A 27,586-nucleotide genomic window follows, 5' to 3' on the forward strand; every position below is an offset into this window, starting at 1 on the left:
TGTCATGAATTCTCTAGAGGTTTCCCAAGGAAAAATGATTGTCAGCCTCTCTGAACTGCTCAAGCCAGACTGTGCTCTGCACCATCTGCTCAAGAGTGAAGAAGGACCTGGTTGCTTGCCTCTTTTATTCTTCTTGGGGCCTGATTCCAAGTTTCTGTAACATTGCACAGGATGAATTTCACTTTCTCTTTGTGAGTTTAGCCTGGACCATACACCGCTAAACCACAGCTTGCCTTAACACTTCAACATATTTCCTGACAAAATCAATAATCACTTGGAAAATTATGAATATGCATTTTAGAGACTTTGTACTCTTCTCACTGAATTTAGTGGCAATATTATCCATGAACTAAGTTGAGATGGTGCCGGAGTTAAAAAAATCAATGGAATCCCCCCAGAAAACAAAAGCAGAACAATGTCGTGCATACAGTATGCCTGCAGTTCAACATGCCTGAGTGAAAGACAAGGAAAAAATTTCCAGTAATTTTTCAATTCGCATCAGTTCATTCCTTTCTTCACATTTACAGTTAATGTCCTAAGCAGTGTTTTTTTCCTTTCAGAAAATGTTTTGGAGAAAGCTTATTCTCTCCCATCCTCACCTCTTGATATATTGAGCACAAAGATTATGATGTAAAATTCACATGCAAGTCTCCTAGAGAGCTGGCTCATTTTGAAAATTGTTCCCAGGTGTTTAGTGTATCTTTCTTACTCAAAGATTATATGATTAGCATTTTAATGTCTCACAAATTCTTGTCTAGTTCCCTAGGAGAATATGAAAATGAAGCCATGATGTTAAGCTCTTTGGTATTTATCACGCACACTCTGATTGCATTTCAGAGCTCTGGGATTTAAACAGGACGTCAGTCTTTCATAGCCCATTTGGATATCTTGGTCTTCATATAATGCTCCTGGATGAGTATCAAGAGCGACTGTTCGTGGGAGGAAGAGACCTCTTGTACTCCCTCAGTTTGGATCGAATCAGCAACAACTACCGAGAGGTGGAGTAAAAAGATATATATGTTCGTCACTTTGTGTTACAATGCATAGCATAGAATATCAGAGTTTGCATGATTGGAAATGAGATAATGGTGTTCTTGTAAACACTGACATTTTGTGTATGAATTTTAATGTCATGTTTACCTGTAGGAAAAATACATCAATTATCATTTCATTTCCAGGAATATCTCATAGGGTCTCTCTCAGTGAAGAGAGCTTGGGGATACTGAAAGTTATTTCCCACTGTTTTTCAGCATGTTTACTAAAATTTAGAACATCACACAGCACTTTATACACACCTGATGTCTACATCTCCGACATGTAACTAAGGAATGATCTTTCCCTTTTATTAGTGTAGTTTTTCTATAAAAAAAAGAAAAAAAGAAAAACAAAGCACAAAAAACACCAAACACATATACCCTCCCTCTCCTCTCCCCATCCCCCAGAAAAGTACATAAACTATAACAAAAATGTTTTGATTATATTCTACCTCTCTTTAGAAAATGCATCACTGGCTAAAAGCCAGCACTGGTAAGTACTGAATGAAAATTTCATTTGAAGTCTACTCAGAGATCTGTGGGAGAAGGGTGGTTCATGTCATAATCATACCAGTGAGCTTGGTACATAATAGATACCATAGCTGATTGGCAAACTGGCAACTGAAGTAGAGATTTGAGTATTTGTTGATGTGGGCCCTGGCTTCCTTCTGCACTTGGTAGCTAGGACTGGAGGCATGTGGTGGTGCAGTGAGGTTGTGGGACCACTACTCCTTCCACAATCATGCTGACTAAGAATAAAAGATACTTTGAAATACTTTAGTTTTCCTGGTTTTTAAAATTTCTTCCATGAGTTGATATATTTTCATTCATTCTCAAATGATTAAATGAATGAAAATGCAAGTAAATAAAGTACTCTAGAGAAAAATGACTTTTGTTAATCTTAGTACTCCAATGATCACTAGACTTGTGTATCAAATTCTTTTATTTTTTTCTCCTACTTGTAAGTGAATAACATATTATCATGCCAACACCCTGGTCAGCTTTGCACTAAGTGGCCTTTTTTTATCTCCATTTGCTCCATGACTGTGAAAGAATATGTTTTATCCTTTTTATAAACAGTTAATAAAATATATTAAAACGATACTTTTTAACTTCTCAGAGTGCACTACTACATACTGAGCTGTGTTCCTGCACAGTGAGGTATAAATAAATTCCTTTTCCATTTGGTAAAAATTATTAACATCCTGTGACATTATATTAGAGGTCAGGGATGTAAAGACATTCAAGAAGCAGCTATTTTTATAAAAATGAGCTTTTCTTCCCTCCTCTTCTTTCCCATTTGGTAGTAAATCTGTATGAAGAAAGATGATAGGATACAATTTTTTACACTTCTGACAAACCACCATTGTATCATCTGGATACACTCTTAAATTTGTTACACTATTTCTTGTTGTTTTTAGATAGAAGATCAGCTCTTTACTCTGAAACTATATTCTCAGTCTTGAGACCTGTGCGCAGGACATGAAAATTAATGGAAGCTCTGCATGCCTGCTTTTATGATGTGCAAAAGACGAGACACTGGAATAAATGGAGCTTGACCTTACACATTTGGAAACGTGACCTCACTGGGTCTCAGCTCCCTTGTCATATTCCTTTTCTCTTTTCCCAACGTTTACTCAGCACAGATCTCATTCAGCAATAACTAGGGAAAATTTAAGTATCCCACTGCGATATCAGGAAAAGTCTAGAATGAAACATTTATGTTATATTAAAGCTTAATTAATGAGATATGCTAGGGAAAGTTCTTAGGGGAAAAAAAGAGATATGTTGATTCATTATTATCAAAGTTTTATATTAAGCTTCCTTTAACTATGTATTGGTTAGCCTTTGACCTTTTTTTTTTTCCAACTGAAGATTTTAGTTTACTTAATCTAAGATACCAGTTATAACCTACCAAAAATATAAGAAGGAGGCAAGTTTCTGGGTTTTATTCTCTCTCTAGGATGCAAGGCATATTTGTTTCAGATATTTGGCATCTTTGGGTAGACTTCATTGATCTTTTTTTTTTTCTGCATTCCAGAAAGTAGTTGATGTGTTTTAATCCACTGGCATAATATTTTCTACAATTTATAATATGAACATGCAGTCTAAAAACCAAACTAAACCCCACTCCCAGTCAGAAATATATCTCTTCTGCCACAAAATGACCCTGCAGTTCCTCAGATAGTTCTAGCAAGATTATTAGGAGTTCTCCAAAAGAAAACAACAAAATGCTGGGTGGATATAAATTGCCTTTTCTTTGGGAATTATTGTCTGCCAAAATAATCCAGCATTTCCAACAAACTCATTTTATATGAGATATGTATCCTATAAATCTGCATTTAATAAACCGATTTAAGTTTCTTAAGGTTCAGCACAGTTCAGCTGTCATACATGAAGAAGCACTCTGAAAGATAGATCATAGGTTTCTTTTGGTATACTATTAATTGTTTGTGTATATACCTACCAAAATTATATTAGGCACATATTGTTCAGAGTAGCATTAATACACATTAAAGAAAAGATGAGTGCAAATGGAAAATATTTCTCAGAGAAGAAAACTATTCCTGTTGCACTGTCTGGGAAATCTGGAGTTCAGAGTAGAGATTTCAACCATGGCATAGTCCTTCTATGTATCTCAGTTCTTCACCTGTCATATTTCTTTCGCCTACTTTGTATTTGTTTTTATTTGTATTTGTTTGCATTAGCTGTTTCTCTCTTTGCTTATGATATTCAGAAATTATCTTGCTGACAGTGTTTAGTATGCCTTACCACTAGCTCTTGAAACAAAGCTACTGTCTATGAAATGTGGATATTAGTATTTACAGAGAATTAAAGCCAGACAAGTACTTGAAATCATGTGTAAAGGCAAATCTTCAGAGTTCCCTCCATATGACCTTTGCTTTCTCTCCAGATATAATTTTTTTTCACACCACTTTTAGAATCAAACATTAAACATATTTGGGATTTGATCCAAAGTATTTAAGTCCTGTAATGATGTAACAAGCTGATAGAGAACTTATTTGATATCTGGTGCGAATTTTAAAAAGTTAATTTTATTGATGACCAGAGCAGGTCTTTTCGACAGCAAATGAATCAATGCTAGTAGCTCACTGCGAGTGATCTAAGAGCTCACAGAGAAGGATAACTGTTGATTCTACTTATTCTCTTGTAGAAAGGAAATTAAAATGCATTCCCTATTTGTCCAAAAACTCTTTACAGATAGCTGTTTATCATAGCTTCTTCTTCAAAGTGTTCACAAAGGGCTTGCTATTAAGACAAGCATTCCTGCATAAGCTTGTGCAGACAGCTTTCAATGTACAGTTTCTGGTCCATTATGAGATAACTTCAGATTAGGATTTATATAGACACTGCAAAATGCAATAGAATCTCCACAATATATAATGCCTTTCTTACCTCTGGTAGAGCTATCTGTATTTTCACTTCAGAGCTGGTTGCCAGAACACCAGGCTGCAAGAGCAGGCATTGCTTGCATCTCCTTTGAATATCACAGGAAAATATAAAAATGGAAATAAGAAGTACATGATTTAGCAGCGAACTTGATTATTCCCTGGAATTAATTCCCGAGAGTTAAGATGATATGTATGTCGATACAAGTAACATCTACCACACAAAAGCAGTTATTTTTTTCAGAATTTGTGTCTCAGACAAAAACAATCTATCTGTTCATTAAGCACAATTTACTAATTCAAGACAATGACTGGAAGGTTGAATTGCTTAATTGCTCTGCAATATTCTAGAGTTCAGACTAGCTCACACAGTAGTCCATTGTAGCTAACAATGCTATAAAGTTCATATAGTTTCCTGAAATTAGCTTTCATTAGGCATGCTATCTTGTTTTTCGAGACTAGTGACTGAACAGGAAAGCTATTTGGAGATACTAATTAGGATTCCAGATCCAATTAAATTTTGATTCCTCTCTGAATTTACTCAGTAGCTATCATTTGTACTGCCCTATGATTTCTTTTTTTTTCTTTTTGTCTATAAAGAAAAAAAACATAACTTTTTTTCCTTCAATACAGTGATAGAATTATACCATCCAGTTCCCAAGGATAATAGTTTTGTAGTGCAAGATGAGAAACTATCATTAAACAAGCAATTTAAAAATTTACTTCACAGTAGTCTGCAGTGCTGACAAGTTTTGAATAGTTTTGTCCAAGCAAAAGATCAAGTTTGCAGCCCTGTGAAATCTATGTTAGTATGACGTTATTCCAGTCTAGATGCACACAAAAATTTCCCAACACTTGATACCATCAGTTTGCCAAAAGATTTTAATTCTGGCAAAGAACCAACTCAGAGATAAGGTTGGTAGTTTTCATAACACTAAAGCATAAACATTAGGAAAACATACATGTGGCAAGTTAAAGGCTACCATTACAGCTGGCTAATATCTGGATATCCATGCAGCACAAACATCCCATTTATCCCAAAAAAAGGAAAAATGAAATAATAACACAAATATCCTTTAATATAGTGTTACTATCTTGAGCCATTTACTGTCAATTTCTTTGCAAATGATCATAGCAGACAGACCAAACAGCTTTTCTGTTTTCAGGATTAAAATAAATAAATTAGCTTTTTTCAGTTTTTTTTTAATTTCCTATGACAGAAAAGTCAGTTTCTTTTAGCCTGTAGTCTATAAGAATTTTGACGATCTTAATGCCTATTTGTACTGAGACTCATAAGCCTTGTAAGGAGCTATTTTGGGCTATAAACATTGGTTTGGCTTAGACATAGTTAAATGGCTATAGGCATCTAAGATAGATTTCTACACCTCTTCTCACCTTCTGGAAAAGGTACAGAGATGATCCCTTATATTTATCCTTTCATTAGGCACCTTCAGCTACAACAAGCTATGATATGTATCCCAATAGGCAATGCAATGGCTGAAGCCAACAACAGAAACAGGATTTCATTTGTAGAAGACAATGTGCAGGAGGCAGTTTTAGAAAGCAGATCCACAGTAGAAGTGGTAGATATAGAGATATAGGATAGCTCCTGCTGCTCATGAGCCTTTTGATGAGAGCAATTCACTCAGGAGACAAAGCCCTTCACCTCTGCAAGAGGCACACATCCCCCACTTCTCTTCAGAGTATGCTATGGAACAAAGCCTTGTTGCTTACTCTGCAGCCACTTGTCAAACTTTCAGACAAGGGGTGAAAATTGAGTTATATCCTGGAGTTTTGTCTCTCCCTTAATTGTGTTTATGAATCTAATTCAGCACCCATTAAAAGTGGAGAATATGCATATAAAATATTTTTAATTGCACTGGGACTAAGTATCCAAATACAAATATAATCACCTACAAACAATATATTTTATATTAGGTTACAGAGTCAAGTGTTTCATTCATGATGTGGTTTCTCAGTTTCTTCATTCCTAACATTCTCTTGCACCACTAATAGGCAAAAAAAAAACAACACAAAACAAAATCAGTGGATGCTCCATTCTTGAAAGTGTTCAAGGGCATACTGGATAGAGATTTGGGCAATTTGATTAATGGAAGGTGTTCCTGTCCATGGCAGGAGGATTGGAACTTGATACTATTTAAAGTCCTTTCTGTGCCAAAACATTCTATGATTCCATAATTTCAAGCACTTTCTAGTAGACTTCCACAATTTATAATTTATCATAAATGCTTAGATTTTTGTGTTAGAATTACTTCAAAAAATCTCAATTAATACAACTGCACAAAAAGTTTAAAAGAAGGAATTAACAGCAACAATAACACTACTGACAAAAAAGTCTTAATGATGAGACAATTTTTCACACTTACTTGATTTCAGCCAAGCCAGATATCACGGAAGTGAACGTTTTTGTTTTCACTTTTAAAAATTCTAAGAAATGAAATAATCATTCCAGTCTGCTCATTGTTTAACATTGTTTTAATCCAAACAAATCATGCTTTTGTAATGAAAAATAAATTTTAAACAATAGATAACTGAAAAAAAATTCTACTTGCGTAATTTGGCATTCAGCAATAGACTGGGAAGAGCTGATCTTACTCCAAGAAGGCAAATAATGGCCTTCTATAAGCCAGTTTCTTTCCTAAGTGCCACTTAAAACAGGAAATCAGTAGTTCAAAATTAATTCTTTATGGGAAATTGTTGCAAGTCACTGAAAATTAATCAACAACATTTCTACTGAAGTTATATAAATTGTCTAATATATTTTGTTTGTATTCTGTTTACTAATATTAATTTAGCTGAGTTAACCCAAGCAAAACTTTCATGATACAAAATATTTATTACATTATTATACACTTATATAGATATTTAGAGGGTAATTATTTCACTTGAAATCTGTTCAAAACGTAATAGAAGCTCGATTAATTGTAATAACATACAATAAAAGAGTCTCGCATGAAAAACAGTGGAAAAATTTTAACATCAGACTACAAATTGTACTATTTTCTATTTTTATTTGTTTTCTTTTTCAGATCCATTGGCCTAGTACACCTCTTCAAGCAGAAGAATGCATAATTAAAGGAAGAGATGCTGTAAGTATTATCTATTATAAGTCAAATATATTTTAATTATAGCTTTTGCTGATCTAAAACAAGGACTCAGGAATGTCTAACTTTCAGACAGATCAAAGCAGAGACATAATTGTGTGTTGAAGCTTAAAATTGTGTAACCACCACGAATATACTAAATTATTAGTTTAATTGCTTTTCAAAGCAGCTCATAAACAGTTAATGAACATTTTGATCATTTGAACTTTCTCCTAATGTTTTTTTCTAATGATACCAAGGAAGGTACCTTAGTAATTCCCTTCTCCCAATTCTTTTTCTCTTTCTTTTCATACACATGGATTACATTCTGTGTTCAAACTTTTTCACATTCCAAATCACTTTTAAAATTTAGAATCTTTAGAATGCATTAAAAAAGTAACAAAATTATCAGTAATTATAAAGTGTAATTTTGCCCCACAGTTTTTCTGACATATAAATATTGTATTTTAATGAACCCAGAAGCTCTGCTGTTGTTGTGATTCAATGCTTAAACTTTAATCATTTCCCAGAAGAAGACATGAAAGCTCACCAATCCACAGAGTCTGGTATCATTTACACCACAAGATGAAACTTCTTCTGGATGGAAGCTCTCTATAATTTTGCAGTGCACCAAGCTCATTATCTGCAACTCATCAAAACAGAGCACATAAGACACCTAGTAAATCTCACAGCTGCAAGAGCTCACACCGATTTGATAATGATGATAGTTTTACAGCAACAGCAATAGGAACATAGACGGGCAAAATGCTTTCTGCAAAAGCACAGCAAACAAACAGCCTTGATGATAACCACCACATAATCAGAGTGAAGTCTGGGATCCAATAAAAATTTTTCTTGAAATGTCCACATCAAGAGAATAGGTGAATCAGATGGAAAATAGTATAACAATAATAATAAAAACAACAGCATAGTACATTACTCCTCACGCTAACCTGGCTTAGAACTGATCATTTTGTACTTATATTACTCGTTCGTTGCATTTTTCTGGATGCTTTTGGAGCCTTGAGATTTTCAGATGCCTTTGGTTGAATATAGTGTTTTTCTATATTATCTGAACTTCATGGTCATATTAAATGAATCCAAAATATAAAGTGTTTCAGTTTTACTTAATATGATCCCTAGCCAGAAGTTCTTACTACTGTTAAAGCCCTGCCACCTTTCCTTCAACACTACACATTAGATGTATTTTCTATATTTTGAAAATATTATTTGGGTTAAATAAATACATAAATAGTTACAGGTGTTCCAATGTAATGTAAAGTTTTCCCCCTCAGAATCGTGAGATTCCCTAAAATTTGAAATCTTTTAAAATCCAGTCTGACAGTGTGCCTTCAAATATGCACTGGGACGAATGTGATAATTTAAAAAATTAATATGTTTCCCATATTTTCCAAGTAATGTGAAAGTCAAGTGCTCCAATTTTTAAAAAGAAAAGCACAGAATTAAAAAAAAACCAACATAAAATACAAGACTCCAGAATTGGAGTCTCTGAGAAAAAGACATTAAAATTGTGAAAGCTGTAAATATTTTAATGCCAAACAATATCAATTAATATTCTGATCCTTGTGTGACTCCTAATTATGTGTGGGACAACTTGAATGGGTACAGCTAATTAATTCCAGGGAATCCTTAGTAATTTTCATTAGCATGCTCAGTACTTACTGTACTGCAATTGCTCAACCTGAAAAGAAGCTAAATTGCAAACAAAACATTTTCTATTATTTGCCTTTTCATCTTCCTTTTCTTTTTTCTTTTTTTTTTTTAATATCCATAAATGAATATTGGCTTAATGGCCTTATAACTTAAAATCAACGGTTTGATATTTGTAAGTTCAGAATTCTATTTTTCACAATATAAAGTCTCTGAGAAAAAAAACAAAAAACAAAAAACAAACAAACAACTCATCAATTATCTTTCAAAGACTTCTTATTTATTTCCATGCTATTTCCTTCTTTATTTTCCTTTGCAAAATATCTGGTGCTAACTGTGCAAATGATATTATGCAAGACCGATATGTAACATGCATTTCAGTATTGAGAAACTTTACACATTCTTTACTAGCCATACTGATATTAAACAACAGGACACTTTGCTAAGCTTTTACAACCTGTATAAGGTTATCAGTAGATATTGTAGCAGTAAAACTTCAACTATTGTAGTCATAAATATAGTTTCAGAAAACTTTCATCCTGTGTGCCAGGAAACACACCTGTTGGCCTGTAGTGTGAGAGCTTTTGGTCCTTTCAATTAGTTTATCAGCACTGGAAATCATTCAGAAATAAAAACCAAATTCTGTTGTTATGACTAAATTTCACATCAAGAAACTTCAGATTAATAAAATTCCACTGATCTAATAATGCAAGAAGTCTCCTAAAGATTACCACAATATTTAATTGTTTAAGTAGGAAGTAGGAAGATGACTTATTTTAATGTTCTCCTGCATGATGCATCTCTTCCTTCTTACGTGTATAGGATATTATTAGAGGGGCCAGCAGCAAAAACTATTTGTCTGATGGTTCCCAGAATAGCACCTTTTCCAATTTGTATATAATTTTGATAAAGCGTAGACATTTGGAATTACTTTTTCTATATTTGGTGTCTGTCTTATCCTGTTTTTTATCTGCAGAAAATGTCAGGCATTTCTATGAAGACGCGTAGAAAAAAAAATCTATAACCCATGCAGAGAGAAAAATAATCCTAAGATCTCTCTCCTTCTAAAGCTCTTTTGAGACAAAGACGAAGAGATATGTGGATAACAAAAGGAAACCATGGATAAAAAAGCACAACAGCACAGAGGCAGAACAGAGGACTATAAGACAGGAAGGTCATACTTGGGTAGGGAGGGAAGACAGCATCAGTGCCAAGTGAAGCACCTATTTTAAAATTACAAAGCATCCTTTAAGTTGCCATTCCACTGCTGCTGGTTAGAAAACATTTGTGAAGCACAAGTAAAATTTCTTGTATTTCTGTCTTTGAGTACTAACTGATGTATAAATGATGTCATCCCACTTATATGAACTCATTTATTCTCTATCAGCTGACATTCAGGGCTTTTTTCAGTGGGTCTAAAAAATCCTGACCAGGTGAAAGATCACATAGAAAAAAACAATTTTTTTTTTTAAGTTTCCAGAAACGTATGATATTAAACAAGTTTTATTTGTCCTTTGCATATACATATTTAATTATACAATAGGTTGCATGCCTGTGTAGGTTTCCTGCTTCCTTCAAATATTCAGTGAATGACCACCCCACTCTGGTCAAGCAGGCACACATAAAAAAGTAGCTGGTGCACAGATGCCTAGTCTCTATGATAATCAGATCCTATGAATGTGAGGTTCTTATCTGTCTGCAGAAGGCCTCATCTATTCATTCTACTTTTTCATGTAGCCGAGAGCATGTATCAGTGATGATGTCACCTATCCCTGTCCATAGGGATTAGAGCTCTGATTTATCACAATTTACTCTAGGCACTTAATTAGTCAGGAGTGATTAAATTATAAAACATAAACTCTCAGTTGGCTCCTCATCCATCTCCAGGCAGAACTCAATGCGCTCTAACTGCTCTCTCACATAAAGGACAACACCCCTTTATCTCACCTGCTGCAACAGATCCCCTTCCTATCCTCCCCGAAAAGCCTGCATCCTACCATTGCAACGCTCCCTCATGGCAGCCATCCAACAAAATCTCCGTGATCACAGCAACATCATAGTATTGCAATTGCATGTATATCCCTAACTCATCATCTTTATTGTTCATACTGCATGCATTATCATACAGGAACAGAGAGGCACTCCAGCATGCTGGGTTTCTCCCTAAGGTTCCTGGTAGATACTTCCTTGCTTACATTCAAGTGCTGAAAGTGACTCCTTTTTGTTGATTTTGTGTTCCAATTCCTGTCACATCACTATATGCCCATATTCATTGACCTTGTCCATCACTCTTTTGCAGGGTTGCTGATAACTCTTTTCCCCATTATTTTGTTTTAAACCCTTATGTTCGAGTTGACCATCCTATTGGCAAAAATAACTCTCAGTTACCATGATATATCCTCTCATTTAAAGGCTAAGGAGAAGCATATTACAAAGGATAGTTTTTCCATATGAGTTTTGGTGTTGTTTTTTTTTTCTCTCTTTTTGCTTCATAAATTTGAACACTTGCACTGAATGATGCAAAGGATTGAAGAAAAAAGAAAGGCAGATTCTTAGTTTTGAATTTAATGTGGCTATGTGAATTCTTTCCATGACTCCACTACAGAGTTATTCTTTGGGACATTAACTTCTTGCAGATGGGCATTAAAACCCAAGATTTTTCTCATCTAGTCTGAAAACTGGAGTGAAAGAGAAAAATTTCCAAAATGAAATTCCTCCACTCTCTTTTACACACTAATTTTAGGATAAATTTATTTGCTTTTTGGAGATATATGAGCTTCTTTATTGACTACTGAAAGAGTCTAGAAGAAAAGCTTAGGTTAGAACCAAAAACTTCAAAATGGCTATAGTTAGCTGAGATTAATCTCATTACAATTGCCTTATACTTGATATTAACATCTTAAAATCCAGGGTCTGAATAATAGAAAGATCACACAACTAAAGAAAATGAATAGAATTTTCCTTCACACACAGAAAATGCTACGTAATGATAAAAACCCTGATAAACCAAGTCAGCGGAGTCCCAAAATAAATAACTTTATTCAGTCTCTGCTTCTAGTTTAGCAAAGGAATTGTAATGACCCCACAACTCAAAACAATGCTTGTAAGTTTGTTAATTGTAATATTTATGAAGCTGCAAATACACTAATGAGTCCCAGGATATTGCCTTGGGGAAACTGAATAATTTCTTCTTCAAAGGAGGACTTGAATGGTGGAACTTAAAAAAGCATGAGGCTATACAATATAAAAAGTATTGATTAGTAATGCATTACACACACACACACACACACATTTGCAGTAGTCTTATGGAAAAAGAAAATAAAAGTGTTACTTTCTTGAAATAAAGTTCATTTAACTTGATAAATAAGCCATTTGTTGACTGCTCATATGTCCTGCTCTCATTTTAATGCATACTGCATGTAATAAAAGTTAATGAAACAAATATCTAGATTTTTGAAATGTATCTAAGGTTGAAGAAGCACCAAATATGTTTTATAATTCAATCACTCCTGACTAGTTAAGTGCCTAGAGTGAATTGTGATAAATCAGAGCTCTAAACTTCCTTCTAAACATGTTGTAAGTGTTCATTCATGGATTTGGTGAGACTGAAGTAGTAGTATAAAGTGGGAAAACTAAAGTTTTATAAATAACAGAAAAGAAATTCTCAACATGAAAAATCATCTGATACTTAAGATATTAAAAAAAAAAAGTTATTTTATTTTTTATCATTTTTAACAGAAATGCTAAGATTTTCCTATGTTTATATTTTATGTGAACTAGGATGAATGTGCTAATTACATCCGTGTCCTTCACCGATACAACAGAACACATCTTCTGGCTTGTGGAACAGGAGCTTTTGATCCAGTTTGTACTTTTGTAAGAGTTGGACATCCATCAGAGGTAAGAAATTTGTTTTACAGTAATGATTCTTCTCGCCTATATAACAGCAAAGCCTCTATGGTTAAAAATAAATATTTAAATTGAAGTGCTGGGAGTTCTCATACAAATCATATAGGAGACATTTTCCCAAATGAAATGTGATAATTGTCCAAAATTGAGAATAGGGGAACTAATTAATGATTGAAATTATATTTTGGAGAATTAGCCAAAGAACTTCAAGTCAATATTTATTCTTGTTTTAGGAAATAATGTACTGTATTGTACATACTTAGTTAGACAGAATGTGGAATATCTTAATTGTTCTTTTATTGATTTCAGCTACTTATTGTTGATTATATTCAGCAAGTATAACAATTGATAACAATTTTAACTGTTTGAAATCATTAGATTAGACCAGTATTAAAGAATCACTAAATACACAAATCTCTCATTTTAAATATACTTAGGCAGTTAACCTTGTCAAGGTTATACCAGTAAACTATGTATTACTATATGGACACATAAATGCTGACTGACTGATCTTGCTTATATCCTGCTCCTATGTATAGTCTAAAAAAAACTCTGGAATTAATGAGTATAGCCTGAAATTCCCCACAAAAATAAACAAACAAACAAATAAACAAAGAGAAGCCTTCTTGAGGGACTGAATTTCTCCACATTTAATAAGGTAAAGGTATGTATTATACTCCTAGGTGTGAACCTTGGAAATCCAAATGGAAACATTAAAATTGAAATTCAATTTTGAAAATGTACACTTAAAACTATCCCTTTCATATATCTAGTAATGCTGAAGAAATTGTTTATTCTACTCTGAGGAAAAAAATTGATAGGGAATCCCACTGTTTATGGAAGAATCAGTTGATTTGTACCTATTAAAAAGGGAAACGAAAATGCATTATATTTAAAGTTTTATGCAGATGAACCTACACAATTTGGAACAAGTCTGCTATCCTAGAAAATTAAAGATTGGCTTTGAATTATGTTTATGATCTGGCTACCTTCATTTCAGACGGAAACACTGTAAATATACACTACATTTTTTTGTTGTTGTTATTGATGGTGATGATGTTTTTTTGTTACTGTTTCTTGCCAAACTTTTATCTTGTTTTGTGTGATTTCTTATACTTAAGTATGCAACTATAAAGTGAATGTTACTCCAGCCCACCCCAATCCAACCTACTCCATGTTATTCTATATCAGAATTACTCAGTTTCAGCTTAAGTTCTCCAAACAATCTGGTTTTATTCTGTTTTTTTACATCACAATTAAATTGCCATTCCATATTTAGCTAACAGTTTTGTGCCCGGCAAGTCATAGAAGCTATATTTCATACTTTTCTCATACCTGCAGTATTGTTTATTGATGTTCTGGTCAGAATCAAAAACAGGAAAACAAAGGATAGAGGCTAGAACTGATTTAAAATATGTAGTTGACTCAAATAAATATTAAACACAAGTATGATTTTTTAAAATAAACTCTACTCCTTATATGATATGATAATAAAGTATTTCCTTCAGATACATGTACAACTTTTAATAATTCTTCCTGAGTAAAGAAGCATACATTTGAAAAATGAAACTGAAACAACACACAACACCAGAAATGAGAATCCAGTCTATTCTGTGCATCATTATCTTCTGTTAGAATCAACAGCGTTCATTAGTTAAGAACCCATTACAGGACGTATATTTGAAACTATCTGACTGTCTTCTGAAATTCTGGAACTAAACTAAAAGCAATTTTAAAACAAAGAAACTTTGCATGTCTTTGCCCCTATTATGAACCTTGTGTCAGACTTCCTGAGATAGTTTAAAAGAAGCAATGTCTATTTATTTAGGAAATCTATTTAATCAACAAGCCGATAAAAATAGAAACAAACAAACAACATCAACAAAAAAAGCCACATAATATGAGAAACAAAATTTTTATACAAGAATGTGTGGCTCTTGACTCCCCCCTTATACATCACTGTCTTTTCTTTCCTTCTTTTAGTCGATTATTTTCACATGTAAAATTGAAGTTCTAAAATTTTACCCACACTGAAGTCATGGGAAAAATACCATTTTTCTGTTTGTGTAGACATACAGGAAACATATTTGCTACACCAGGAGCTATAAGTAGTAGCTATACCAGTTTCCATTATCTGAAAAATTGACTATAGGATTAAAAAAGACAGGTGTCATGCGTATAGTAGTTTAAAAATAACACATGGTATGTGCTTGAGTAGGCAAATTGTAATCTTGGAGGATAAGGATATCTTGTAACTGCAGAAAGTAAAGGAACCAAATCTGTCCTACAAAATTGCAGTTTAAACTCTGTTGATCTCTCCAGTGAGACTATCCTGAGAAAGTAACTTCCAATTACTGTCCTTCAATTTCCTCCACCTCAGCTCTCATCTCCTTCTGTCTGACTTTCATGGAAAGGAGAATAATAAATGATTGGCAGCTGCTCCCCAAGGTCTTTAGGTCCAGTCATGGAAATATCCTAATTAGGGAATACAGCAATCTCTACATGGCACTGCTGGTTCCTAGCCAGCCTCACTGAAGACTCATGACAGCATTATACTCCATGCATTTTTTCTGAATTCATTTTTATTACTAAGTATAGTTGTAGAAAAACAACTTCTGAACAGAATGTCTCTAGGCAGTACAAGGTATATTTGAGGTTTATATACCTTCTTTGAACAATAACACTTTGCAGATTTTTGGACATATAGGGAAAGAATTGTTATAGCAGACTTCTCTGTATCTATAAGCCTAGCTATCAAAGCATATATAGCTAGATTTACTCTTCCATGTGGAATTAGCATAGAAGAAATAGAAGAAATGCATGCATAGAAGAAATGCATGCTTAGTGCCTCCTACCTTAAGCATAAGTCTTGGTATTACTTTCTGAGCTAATTGTCCAGGCAAGATGTGACCTTTTCGGAAAAAAAAAAAAAACCAGGGTTCTTGAGTTATAATGTGTATGGTAATAACAATTAGAGCTGTAGGCATTGAAATAGTAGGATTACATATTCTACAACCTTCACACTTGAAATTTACTGTAGAAGCCAAAATATTTTGTTCTGGTGGAACAAAATGTCCAGCTGAGGCTCTTGTTCTTCAGGCTCAGTAGTCTTCATGTTGCAGAAAAAATATATTTTGCTACTGGTTAATAATGAAAGTTTACATGAAGTCAGCCATTTCTGAATTGATGTTTGGTAAGCAAATGAAGAGTTACAACTCTTCTTTGGACTGTGATAATATCCCATAGCCATGTTTATGACTATATTCATGCTGTATGGCAATCCCTGTTCCAATCCAATATTTAACATGTTTTTGTGAGGCACATGCCAGCTTATAAAAAGGAGTACTCTGCCTCTTCTGCAAGTCTTACATTCTTATTCAGCTACAAATCTATAATTCCTCATCAAGATCAGGCTTGAGCTGTCTTGCTATAAACTGAGCTCCTATCAACAAGCATTTGAAACCAAAAGGAGACTTTTGTCCCAAAACCAGGCAGAATTTAGTTATCTAATTGGTGGATCACTACTCCTTGGAAATTACTGGAAATCAGAATCTTTAAGTTAAGATACACCACGTACCCATTTGAAAAATTAAATGTATAACATATTATTATATATTATATTATATATATAATTATATTATCATACATATATAATATATATGCATATATATATGTAGTTATATTACAGTTAAATCATACTGATCTGGATTTCCAGGCTGTACACTTAAGTAAAGCTGTTGCCAGATATTACCTTTCTAAAAATATACAAGTGTAGTTATTGACAGTAACAAGCAGTTGTTTTTTTTTTTTGTCTCTCTAAATACTTTGACCCTGATGAATGTTGCCTTCCAAATTCTAAACATTTCATCAAATTAACAAACATTCTTCTGTCATTTAGAAATAAATTACAAACGGGTGAAAATATGTGCTAACTTTGCAGAAGGAACAACTAAGCTGCTGTTACCAAGAGCATACTAGATATTTTTACAAAATACAAAGCAATTGCCAAACAATAAGGGAGCTTATTATCTTTATGAAATACATTAACTTTCATTTTTGTAATGAAATGTAATTTCATTAAATTACATTTAACTTGTGAAATACTTTCAAATGTTAGAGGCCATTCAGATTAGAAAAGCTTGCGTCTGTATTTGTCTATAAATCATCCAGATATGAATTTTCTTTATCTCATTACCTTTTTTCAGAATGTGTGAACAAAGCAAGAGTCAGATATCATCCAAGCCAAATTTTCCATGATACAATCAATGTATCCTTAACGCATATTCTGTGAGAACAAATCTGAGATAATTCTTCAAATCATGTATAGAAGATGAAGGAAAAGTAAAAAAAAATAAATTACTGTGCTTTCATTCTCCACCACTGTCATGCTTGCTGCTTTTGATTGCCACTGGGAAAATGAAAAATATTAAAATGAAATATTAAAAATATACATATATAAAATAAAATATAAAATAAAAAGTCTGCCATCCAGTCCATTTCATCTGTCATCCATCCATTCCATATGTATTCACTCTTCCATTTTTTAGTAGCAGAAGAGTACTAGAAGAAATGCAGTTTTCAATTTTTTTCAGTATCAATTTTTGTTTCTGTACATGTATTTGCTACTGAAGTACTCGTATACTGTTGTGAACAGCTCAAGATACTGTGGGTAAATTATTATGAACCTTAGACTAAGATGCAGACTGCAGATAAATCAACAGTCAATGCTTTTTGTCTTAATGATCTATCAACTCAATAGAGCAGAAGGTCTTAGTGGTGCTCCAGAAGCACTTTAGAGGTCCAGACTGACAAATTAATGAATAAATGAAGCATCTTTAACAAGTCCAGATCAGAATTCCATTAAAAAAAGGTAAAAATATGAATCAGCCTCCATAGAACCTGCAAAGTGAGTGGAAATTCCAAAAGAAAACCGTGTGCAGAAGTAGCATCCTCTGTTTTTTACAAACTGTATAGAGATAAGGCACAGAGATAAAGAGATAAGGCACAGCTGATTTCTAAAGAGGGCTCCTCTGCATGGGAAACCTGTTGAGGGAATAGGAATTGTGGAATACAACAGTACATTAGAAATATGAGAAGGAGCTGAAGGATCTGAGGTTGTTTAGTTTGGAGGGGAGTAAGCTGAGGGGAGACCTCATTGATCTCTACAGCTACCAGAAAGGAGGCTGCGGAGAGAAGGGTGTTGGTCTTTTTTTCGGATGATGTGATAGGACACAAGAAAACACTCTCAAGTTATGTCAAGGGACATATAGGATATCAAGAAGAATTTCTTCACAGAGTGGGTGGCCAAGCATAGAAACAAGTTGCCCAGGGAGGTGGTGGAATTGTGATCCTTGGAAGCATTTAAGAGAAGTGTGAAAGTGGCACTGTTGGATATGATTTGGCAGTGGACTTCTATTGTTAGACAGATGGTTGAACTTCATGATCTTAATGATCTTTTCCAACTTAAATGATTATATAATTCTATGATTAAGATTTTTTCTTTTAGAACAACTGTACATTGTGTTGACATCTTTAATTAAGCTGCACAGTGAGATAACTCATTAAACTGCCTACAGTTGTGCTTCTCCACTTCAGAAGCTTATGACAAAGTCATCCTTTCCACAAAGTGCACTGGTGTCTTCAGAGAGCATACGCTAAGTGTCCTTAATCTGACATACTCCTTACTAACTTATTTCTTTTTCAACTAGCCTAATAGAATTTTGCTAGTCAGGGAATAACAATGATAAATTGATACCTTCTTTCCAACCTGTGTTTCCCTTAATACTTCACTGGATTTTGGGAGGGATACTTTTTTTTCTATTCAGAACAAAAATAAGGTAAGGTTCAACAGTGCAATAAACTTTCCCCCAGACAAACAGAGGCAAAATAAGCCCCTCGGTTCTTGCTTTAACAAACTGAAGTAAATTGACATAGAAGTTAAGAAAGAATGTTCAAGTCATATCTTAGTTTAATTTTCACATGACATAATGGTAATGACATGGTAATGTCATAAATCTTTCGCCTTTTGGTAAGGAACAAAATTATATCAGATTGATGTATATTATTTAAGGATATTGTTTCTGACATATCTTTCTATAAGCAAAACAAAATGATTTGTTCAGTTATTCCCTCTCCATGCTTTTTCCTATTACTCATCTCAGCTCCCAGTTTGTAGAGGATTAAGGAGTAGGAACACCTGGTTTCATTGATCAAACAGAAGAGGGTGTTGGTCAGTCCCTCATTACACAGAATGTGTGACAAATTCTTACCCTGAAAATATTTGCTCAGAGACCAAGTGATCCTTTTTGGAAGGCTGAAAAGCTACTACTTAGAAACCTATCCACTAAATCTTAACATGTTTATCAATACAATCTATTTATGAAATTAAATCTGCAACGATAAATGCTATGAAATTGCTTAATTATTGCTGTCGTTACCTCTAGTTTGTGTGAAACAATTTAGATTCGCTTTAAACTGTTGCCAAGAGTCCATGTATGTAAAGTGATGCTAAGTAATAAAACTACTATCATAGGATTTTTTTAAAACCAGAAATGATTATATCATCTAATTTGAATGTTCACCTTGCAGGCTGTGAAACTGCACCAATACATCTAGAAGCACTACATTTTATTGCAATTAAAACACTTAAAACATGTGTATTTCAAAAGAAATTAAAATGCCTCCTAAAATCACAAAAGGCAGAAAATTTATCATGTGGCATTACTCCTATGCTCATAGCAAACAACAGAAGTGCTTTGGTGTAACAGGAAAAAACTACAAAACAAAGATCTACATCAACCATAACCTGAAGAAGTATTTTGTACTGAACTCACAACTTACCTATGTATTCCTGAGAAAATGAGTAAGAACTAGCCAAGCAATATATGAAATAATTTTCTGCCCCAGTTTAAAGAACAACTCCATCTTCAAATCTAGCCAGTCTCTGATCTGTTTCTGAAAAGATAAACATTGTCTTGTAACACAAAAAAATGTCCTTCCCAATCAATGCATATGTCTATGTGAGAAATTCAAGTTCATGAGATATGCTTGTAATAATTATCTTAATGAATGGTTGGATATATGAATCACTGGTAAGGGTAACAAAGAAAAGGAAAATCTCTTCCCCTGAGTTCTTCACAAGGAAAAGTATAATGGGTGTTTCATAAGTAGAAACAAGGGCCAGAACGAGAACATTTTGTGTGGTCAGTCACATAGTGAATGGATTATTTCTCCCAAATATTGAATTAAAACCTTCAGGAAATTATGCATTATCATTTAAAATAATCCAAATAATGACAACTCTACTATTTCACTTAGAAAACTTCCAAGTACTCAAAGCTAAATTTATCTAATATCGGCTTCCTGCCATTTAACCTTGATATGCCTGTGATAGCAAAGTTGAAAAGTCTCTCATTATCTTTTCCAAATCTTTTCCATGTATGAGTACCTATACACAAAGATCAAGCTACCTCTTCACTTTTTTGATAAGCTGAATAAATATAGCTCCTTAATCCTCCTATCACAAGGATTCCTCAATTATATTTGTGTCCTTCCTCTGAACTCTGCAGTATTTTTAAGTGTTGTGGAAGGGCATGCACTACAACCAGACAAGCTATTTGATGAGGCAAGGTCACTTCCCTACTTCTGTTTGAGATTCCTCTTTCCATAGACTCAAGTGCTGAGTTCTTGGCACAGCATCACACTGAGAAATTCATCTTTATATTTTGGCATTTGATTCAAAGCTACTCTCTGGAGCTCAATTTTTTTTCCATTTAACTTTATACTGAGTTAAGATACCTAAATAGGTAGTAGTCACATATAAGAAGATGGACAAAGATTTCTAGAGATGCTTAATTGGTTGGAAAACACCTCCAAGATCATTTAGCCCAACCATCTACCCATCACCAATATTTCCCCACAAAACCATGTCCCTTAGCACCACGTTTTAACATTTCTTGAACACCTCCAGGGACAATGACTCAACCACTTCCACGGGCAGCCCATTCCAGCACCTGACCTCTCTTTTAGACAAGAAATTTTTCCTAATATTCAGCCTGAACCTCTCCTGGTGCAATTTGATGCCATTCCCTCTCATCCTATCTCTAGTAAGCTGGGAAAAGAGGCCAAGTCTCAACCTTCTTGCAAAAGGTTGTAGAGAGTTATAAGGTCACCTCTGAGCTTCCTTTTCTCTAAAAGAAACAATCCCAGTTCCCTCAGCCACTCCTCATAAGACTTGTGCTCCAGACCCCCCATCAAATAAATAAATAAAAACAAAAAACAAAAACAAATAAATCATCTTTTTTATCAACAAGAAATCTTCAGTAAAAGAGGAATAATTGTTATGTACCTAATAACAACTACATTTTAATATATATCAGCAGTTCATATTCCTTAAGAATTTCACAATGCAGATTCTTTCATCAAACAGCTGTATATAGTCAAATGCCTCAGAGAAATCCGAGTATTCTGGATCAGTACCATTGTTCTTATCAGTCAGTCTTATATGTTGCAATTGACAACAAGTTTGTTTGACAGCACTCTCCATCTATGAAATGGAGTGGCATTCATTATTTTTGGATTCTATCTAAATATGACAACACATAGAATTTGGCAGAATTTATTTATCGATAAGTTACATGAAATGAATTTTCCACTGTATTAAACCTGTATTTCAGAAGCTTAAAGACAGGTGGCCAGGAAAAAAGGAATCAACACAGGGGAATAAAGCTATTAGACCAAACACAAAGAAATATTCCACTGATGTGGTAACTTGATGTGAATAGGAAGATCATTCCAGTCTCTGCCATCTCTTCCTATGCATCCTGGTTTCAGATAAACAGATGTTAACAGCAACGTCAGGTTGTTGCTGTGTTGTAGAAACAAGACCAGGCAAGTTGAAGAAGCAGTTACAGAGCAGCAGCAGGGGTAGAGCAGAGCCAGGACATGTGGCTAGAATTAGGTTATGGATTATTCCATACCATGCAACACTGTGCAGAATGCCATAAAGCTGGGAGGAGTTGACTGGGGGTTGCAGCTGTTAGCTGCTTAGGAGGTTGTTGGTTTTTTGTTTGTTTTTTTTTCATGACTTTTGTCCCCTAACTGTTAGTAATCATCAGATGAGAGGGTGTTTATATTGTATTTGTTCTGATATGGCCCTCGCAGTCCCTAGAAAAGATTAGACTGTCAAAATTGAGGAATATGGAAGGTCTTGGCTAGCTATGTAAAGACAAGAGAAGTTCCCTGCTCAAACTCCTTTGCCTCTGTGCTGAGCATTTGTATTCTGTAGCCCCTACTTACAAGACTACTTCTCCACGTAAACCTCTTAATTAGAGATCCCTTATGGAGTTTCTGGAACTTTCATACCTACTGACCATCACACTACTGCAATATAATCTTAAATTATGTTGTTAATGATCTTATTCACACAAGATCTTAATGATCTTTACAGCTAAGGTTATGCAAAGCTGTGCCTCCTAAAATTCTGACAAATTCAATCAGTTGTGTATAATAACTTCTAACTGTTAAGGATAGATGCTTGTGATTTCTGTATGCAGGTTTTTTCCATTGCCAGAGTGTTTAACATGAATTAGATCAGTGAAATATATTATCTCTGTCACTTTAGGGTAGATATTTTGACATAAGTTACAAATTGCTAATCCTTTAGCAAACCCAGGCAGCAGTTTGACACAGCTCCAGATTTTAAACATGTTTTTTTCATTGGTGCCCAAGTGTCTTACTCATTTAAATGTAGAATAAAAGGCATAGATCTAAAAAATGTGAATTTTTAGGGAGGATTTAATGTCTGTAATATTTTATGCACTTTCGTCCCATGGGACGTTTGATCTTTTAAATATGTCACTGCATAGTAAAGAGGATTGAAAACAGTTTCTCAGAAGAAATGCTACCCCCAAATAATCTAGATTATGTCAAATAGAGGAGAACTGACTATTTCGGAGATTTCTTTGAGAACTCTATCCTTAATAGTGTATCCCCATTTGGCTCACAAAATAAAAAATATTGCTGAATGAACATGGAAGGCGTAATTTTTAAATGCATTAATCCTCTGAAAGCAGGCAGAATAACATAACCAGTATGTATAACGTTTTTACAAATTACCATTTGGAATTGTTTTAGAAGATCTTCCATCATGAAAAGTTATTTCACTACTGGAGCACCCCAGTGTTGTTCATCTTCATATCTGTGTTCTGACAATTTGCAATAGGAATTTATTAACATATATATATATTTAATAGAAACTCAATGCTATTGACTATTTTTCCACTGCTTTTAGATTTTTAATTTTTTTTTTAAATGCTTTGTTGGATTTATACCAACCAGATACACCTATAATATTGGAAACTGTAATTATCAGATACTGCTAATGTATGTTTTTTTGTTTTGTTTTGTTTTGTTTTTTTTGTCTAAATGTAGTCTGCAGTGTATATAGCCTATATGACATAAGAAGTCTTTTCAGGCCTGACAGGGTGTGCTATTTTCTGTTGGTGTGCAAAGAAAATATATTTTACTGTTTATCTCTTTCACCAAGTGCCTTCTTGATGAAGGAAATGTGCAGATTAAAGTAGGATGATGAAGTGGAGCGATCATTTTGGGGACATATTTGAATTATTTTCTGCTGATTCACAGAAATGTTCTGTGATGTGTCAGATTATCTTTTTACAAAGGTTTGTTTTTCCAAAAAGAAGCTTCTGCGTAATGTATATAGCATGTCTGTCCGTGTAAAAATAAAAACGTATGGATAGGCAAGGATACAAAGAAAAAAAAAAAAAACACACTGAGAAAAATATTTTGATAATACACAGAGTAAAAGAGTATTTGCAAAATATTGTCTGTATTTATAACAAAAATGTTATAGTGCAAAAAAATTAAAGATGAGGTGTATTCTGTGAATTGTACTTCATTTTCTGTTGCTGTCACAAAATTTCTCTGTATTCATCCAGTGGCACAAGTGAAATTCTCTATGTGATTCTAAGTGAAATCTGTTATTGAAAATAAAATATTTAAAGTATATTATTAATTTTAACATAAACTTACCAAAGGAGCCAAGGAATTTATGTTACTATTCATGACTGTTTATAGTTGTACAAAATGCCAGATTTTAAAGGTGTAAGGGTAAGATTAAAACTGCCTTAAAAAATCAAAGAATACCTGTGGGCAACAAATGCTTTCCTTGTTCATAAATAATACATTTGCTCTACTGAATTCCTTGAAATGCTATTTTCCGTGGGATAAATTTTGTTACTGTCCTTGAGATTTCATAAATTACACAAATTCCTTGGAACTTAAAACTGTCAATATAGCTGCAGTGGTGTCTCATTGACTATAAAACTTGGGGAAATTTTTAAATCACAGTTTTTCCTATTTTTTACTTTATTGTTTAGCTTGAGATAGTAATAGTAAAAAATTAAACTGAGTGCTTGGAAACTGTGAATCCAATTATTTTCTTTATTTTGTGTCTCAGTGTAATTATCATAAAGGACAAAGGCAAACCTGCAATAGGCTTCAGTGGAAGTGCTATGTGGGAGGACGTTTCTGTGCAAGCAAGAGATAACCTCACAACTCTTGTTCACCAGTGTACATAAGGGCAAGGAATACTTCTGAATATTCTCTTTTCAGAGTAGGAATGTTAAGATTCCCTTTTGGATTTCTTTCCCTCATGTACCCTGTCCACTTGCTGTTCTGGGCTTTAGACCCCACTTCTGAAAATCCTTGTTGAAAGCCCACTTTACCAGCTCACTTGTTCAGACAGGCAGTCCATAAGGTTGTCCTTCCCTTAAGAAATCAGTGTGTCCAATCCATTTCCAACAGTCTTCGTCCTCAAGCAGGGCCCTATAATTAATTAAAAGGTGAATTCATGGTGTTCATACTCCCTATACGTTTCATATCTAAAAAACTTTTTCATTATTTCTATTTTACATTTTTACCATTTGACACAATTTGCAGGTGAACTTTCATAGTTTTTAAAAGAACTCTTTCAAAATGTCTCCAACTATATGAAACATAAGAAATAGCTTTGCATGTAATGTCATTCTTACTCTAAAATCATACAATCATGAGATCATTAATACTAATAATGAATTTTGTCCTGTGACTTACAATAATAGGAAGTAGTATAGACAGTGTTAAGAACTACATTCACAAAAAAAAAATCTGCCCCTTCAAAATAAATATGAATACCATTCTACAGTATAAACAGCATAAACTTCTTTAATAATAAATAAAATAATCCCAAAGGCATAGGTCTCCTAGAAAATATACAGCTAAGATTGTAACGAAAGAATTAAATTGTGAAACAATTTAAATTTCCTTTTAAAATGTCACCGTGATATGTTTTACTTTATTTGTTACCTGGAAAACACTAACAATTAAGAGTGGAAAAAAATCCACTTACAGAAAATCAAATTATTTTTTCTCATAAAAATAATATCATAGGAAATCCCAATCAAATCCTCTATATTTTAAAGCCCCTGATTTAGTTAAAAGATACAGACTTTGCATTAAAGCTGAGAATAGGCTTAGGTGCTTTGCTGAGTAGGAATGAAAGTAAGCATATGCTTTAAATTAATCACATGCATAAATGCTTTCTTGAACCAGAGCAAAGCAGTACTTGGCATGAGAGAAAGCAATTTTCTGCAACAAAAGTTAAATGCACTATTTAAATTTTAATGGCTCTGATTGACCTTTTCTTTCTTTATTATTTATGACCTACGTTCTTCTTCATTGTCCAAAATTATCAATTCATGTCAAGTTAATGGTGAAATGCTTGATGCCCTTGGAAATATCTGCTATTTCTTTTTAAATGACATGATTATTTTAATAATACTTAAAACTGTATAATGTTTTCTGGGTCAAAGTTATCGTGAATCAAACCAGTGCACCTACTTTTTCCAAACTAGATGTAGAAATTTGTAATTTCACATCCACTCCTACATAGGTTTTTGGTTTTTTTTTTTTTATTTTTATTTTTTATTTTTTTGGTTTCCTTGCATTAATTTTATCATAACCACTGATAAGTACCCATAAAATAAATTGCAAAGTTGGATTGCTGTGTTGGGTAACCTTTGATGAAACTGTCAGTTTTCTTGTGACATTTCTAAAAGGACTGCCATGTCACAAACAGCAAAGAGATTTAGAATTATGGTATAAGCCTTCAAAGCTGATTATTAATGTGTAATGCTTATTTCACTTAAATTGGCGTTCTGTGGAAGCTGACACATTTAACACCTGATCTTCAGTTACTTGTCCCAGTGATGGGGATAATTTACTGCAACCATGGAATATTTGGTATGCTGACCTAAATGATGAAGGTGGAAAATCTCTCTTGGAGGAGTCACTGATTACATTTAACAATGACTTTTCAAATAGTTTCATGCATCTGCAAGCTTTTATGAGATGTGCATCCTATCCTGAGACAGATGAGATCCACTTAGAAACTTCTTCAAGTTAAACTGAAATCCAGATTTTTATCTACTTTCACTGTTAGCAAGGGTTTATATATTTAAGCTACAATCCTCATTCAGAAATTCCAGATGTTAAAATATAGATAGTAAAAGGACACCATGCATACCGTCTAATGTTTAATTCCATGGTTATAAAGTTAACTGCATTAAATACATAAATGTTATAAATGTTAAAAGAAATATCTCTGTCTTCACCACTGATTTTGTTCTGATTCTAAGGAGAAGGGTTAGCTACACTTAGCAGCTTTTTCATTGCCATACTTTGGTGTACAGCTACTAAAAATCCTTCCACATCTTCTGGAAGACTCCCATACTGGGCCAAGATTCCCTGGTCTGAGAATCACTGGAGTTTTAATGTAGGAAGATCTGAATAGGAAATATAATTTATAATAACAAAGTGAGATCACCTATTGCCCTTCAATAGGGAATTTATCTTATCGTTCTCTATATAGGAAGAAATGTGAACCTTAAAGTATAAATATAAATAACGCAACTTTTGCCAGTATTTTTTTTCCCATATATGATCACTTGATAATATTTGATACTTGAGCATGTTTTGCTTTAACTGGATACAATATTTTTCCTTTATCTTTTGATTGGTAATTCCATTTTTCTTTTTCTTTCTTTTTCTTTCTTTTTTTTTTTTTTGGTTGGGTAAAAAAATTAATGAAAAGCACTAAGTCTACAAAACTTTTTTAATTTGAAACTCTCTGTTTATCCCCCCCCCTCAATTCTACATCTTGCAATCTAGAAATATGTTTTTTTCTTTATTGACATAATTCATTACCAATTACTTTAGTCAAGGTGCCAGAAGGTAAGTTTTTTTCATAATTTTTTTATATGTGATTGGAGAATAAATAGCATCACACATTCAAAACTTCTTAGAACATTTACTTTACATAGTATTTTACTACAATTATGACTCCCTAGTCCATTTTTGTACTTTCAGAAGGTTTTTATTTCTATTCCTACTCTCTCCT

General features: G+C 33.6%; 1 protein-coding gene across 1 annotated transcript in view; it reads left to right on the forward strand.

The window, feature by feature from the left end:
* Nucleotides 1-841: 841 nt before the first annotated feature.
* The window catches only part of SEMA3E (semaphorin 3E), a 66,817-nt gene continuing 40,072 nt past the window's right edge, over nt 842-27,586 (forward strand). Inside the window, exons 1-3 of the mRNA XM_010728349.2 lie at nt 842-998; nt 7,495-7,554; nt 13,000-13,119. Of these exons, the coding sequence (XP_010726651.1) occupies nt 903-998; nt 7,495-7,554; nt 13,000-13,119 (276 nt within the window). The 5' untranslated portion in view covers nt 842-902. The remainder of the gene's footprint in view (nt 999-7,494; nt 7,555-12,999; nt 13,120-27,586) is intronic.

Source organism: Meleagris gallopavo, chromosome 1, assembly GCF_000146605.3.
Source record: "Meleagris gallopavo isolate NT-WF06-2002-E0010 breed Aviagen turkey brand Nicholas breeding stock chromosome 1, Turkey_5.1, whole genome shotgun sequence".
NCBI classification, from domain to species: Eukaryota; Metazoa; Chordata; class Aves; order Galliformes; family Phasianidae; genus Meleagris; species Meleagris gallopavo.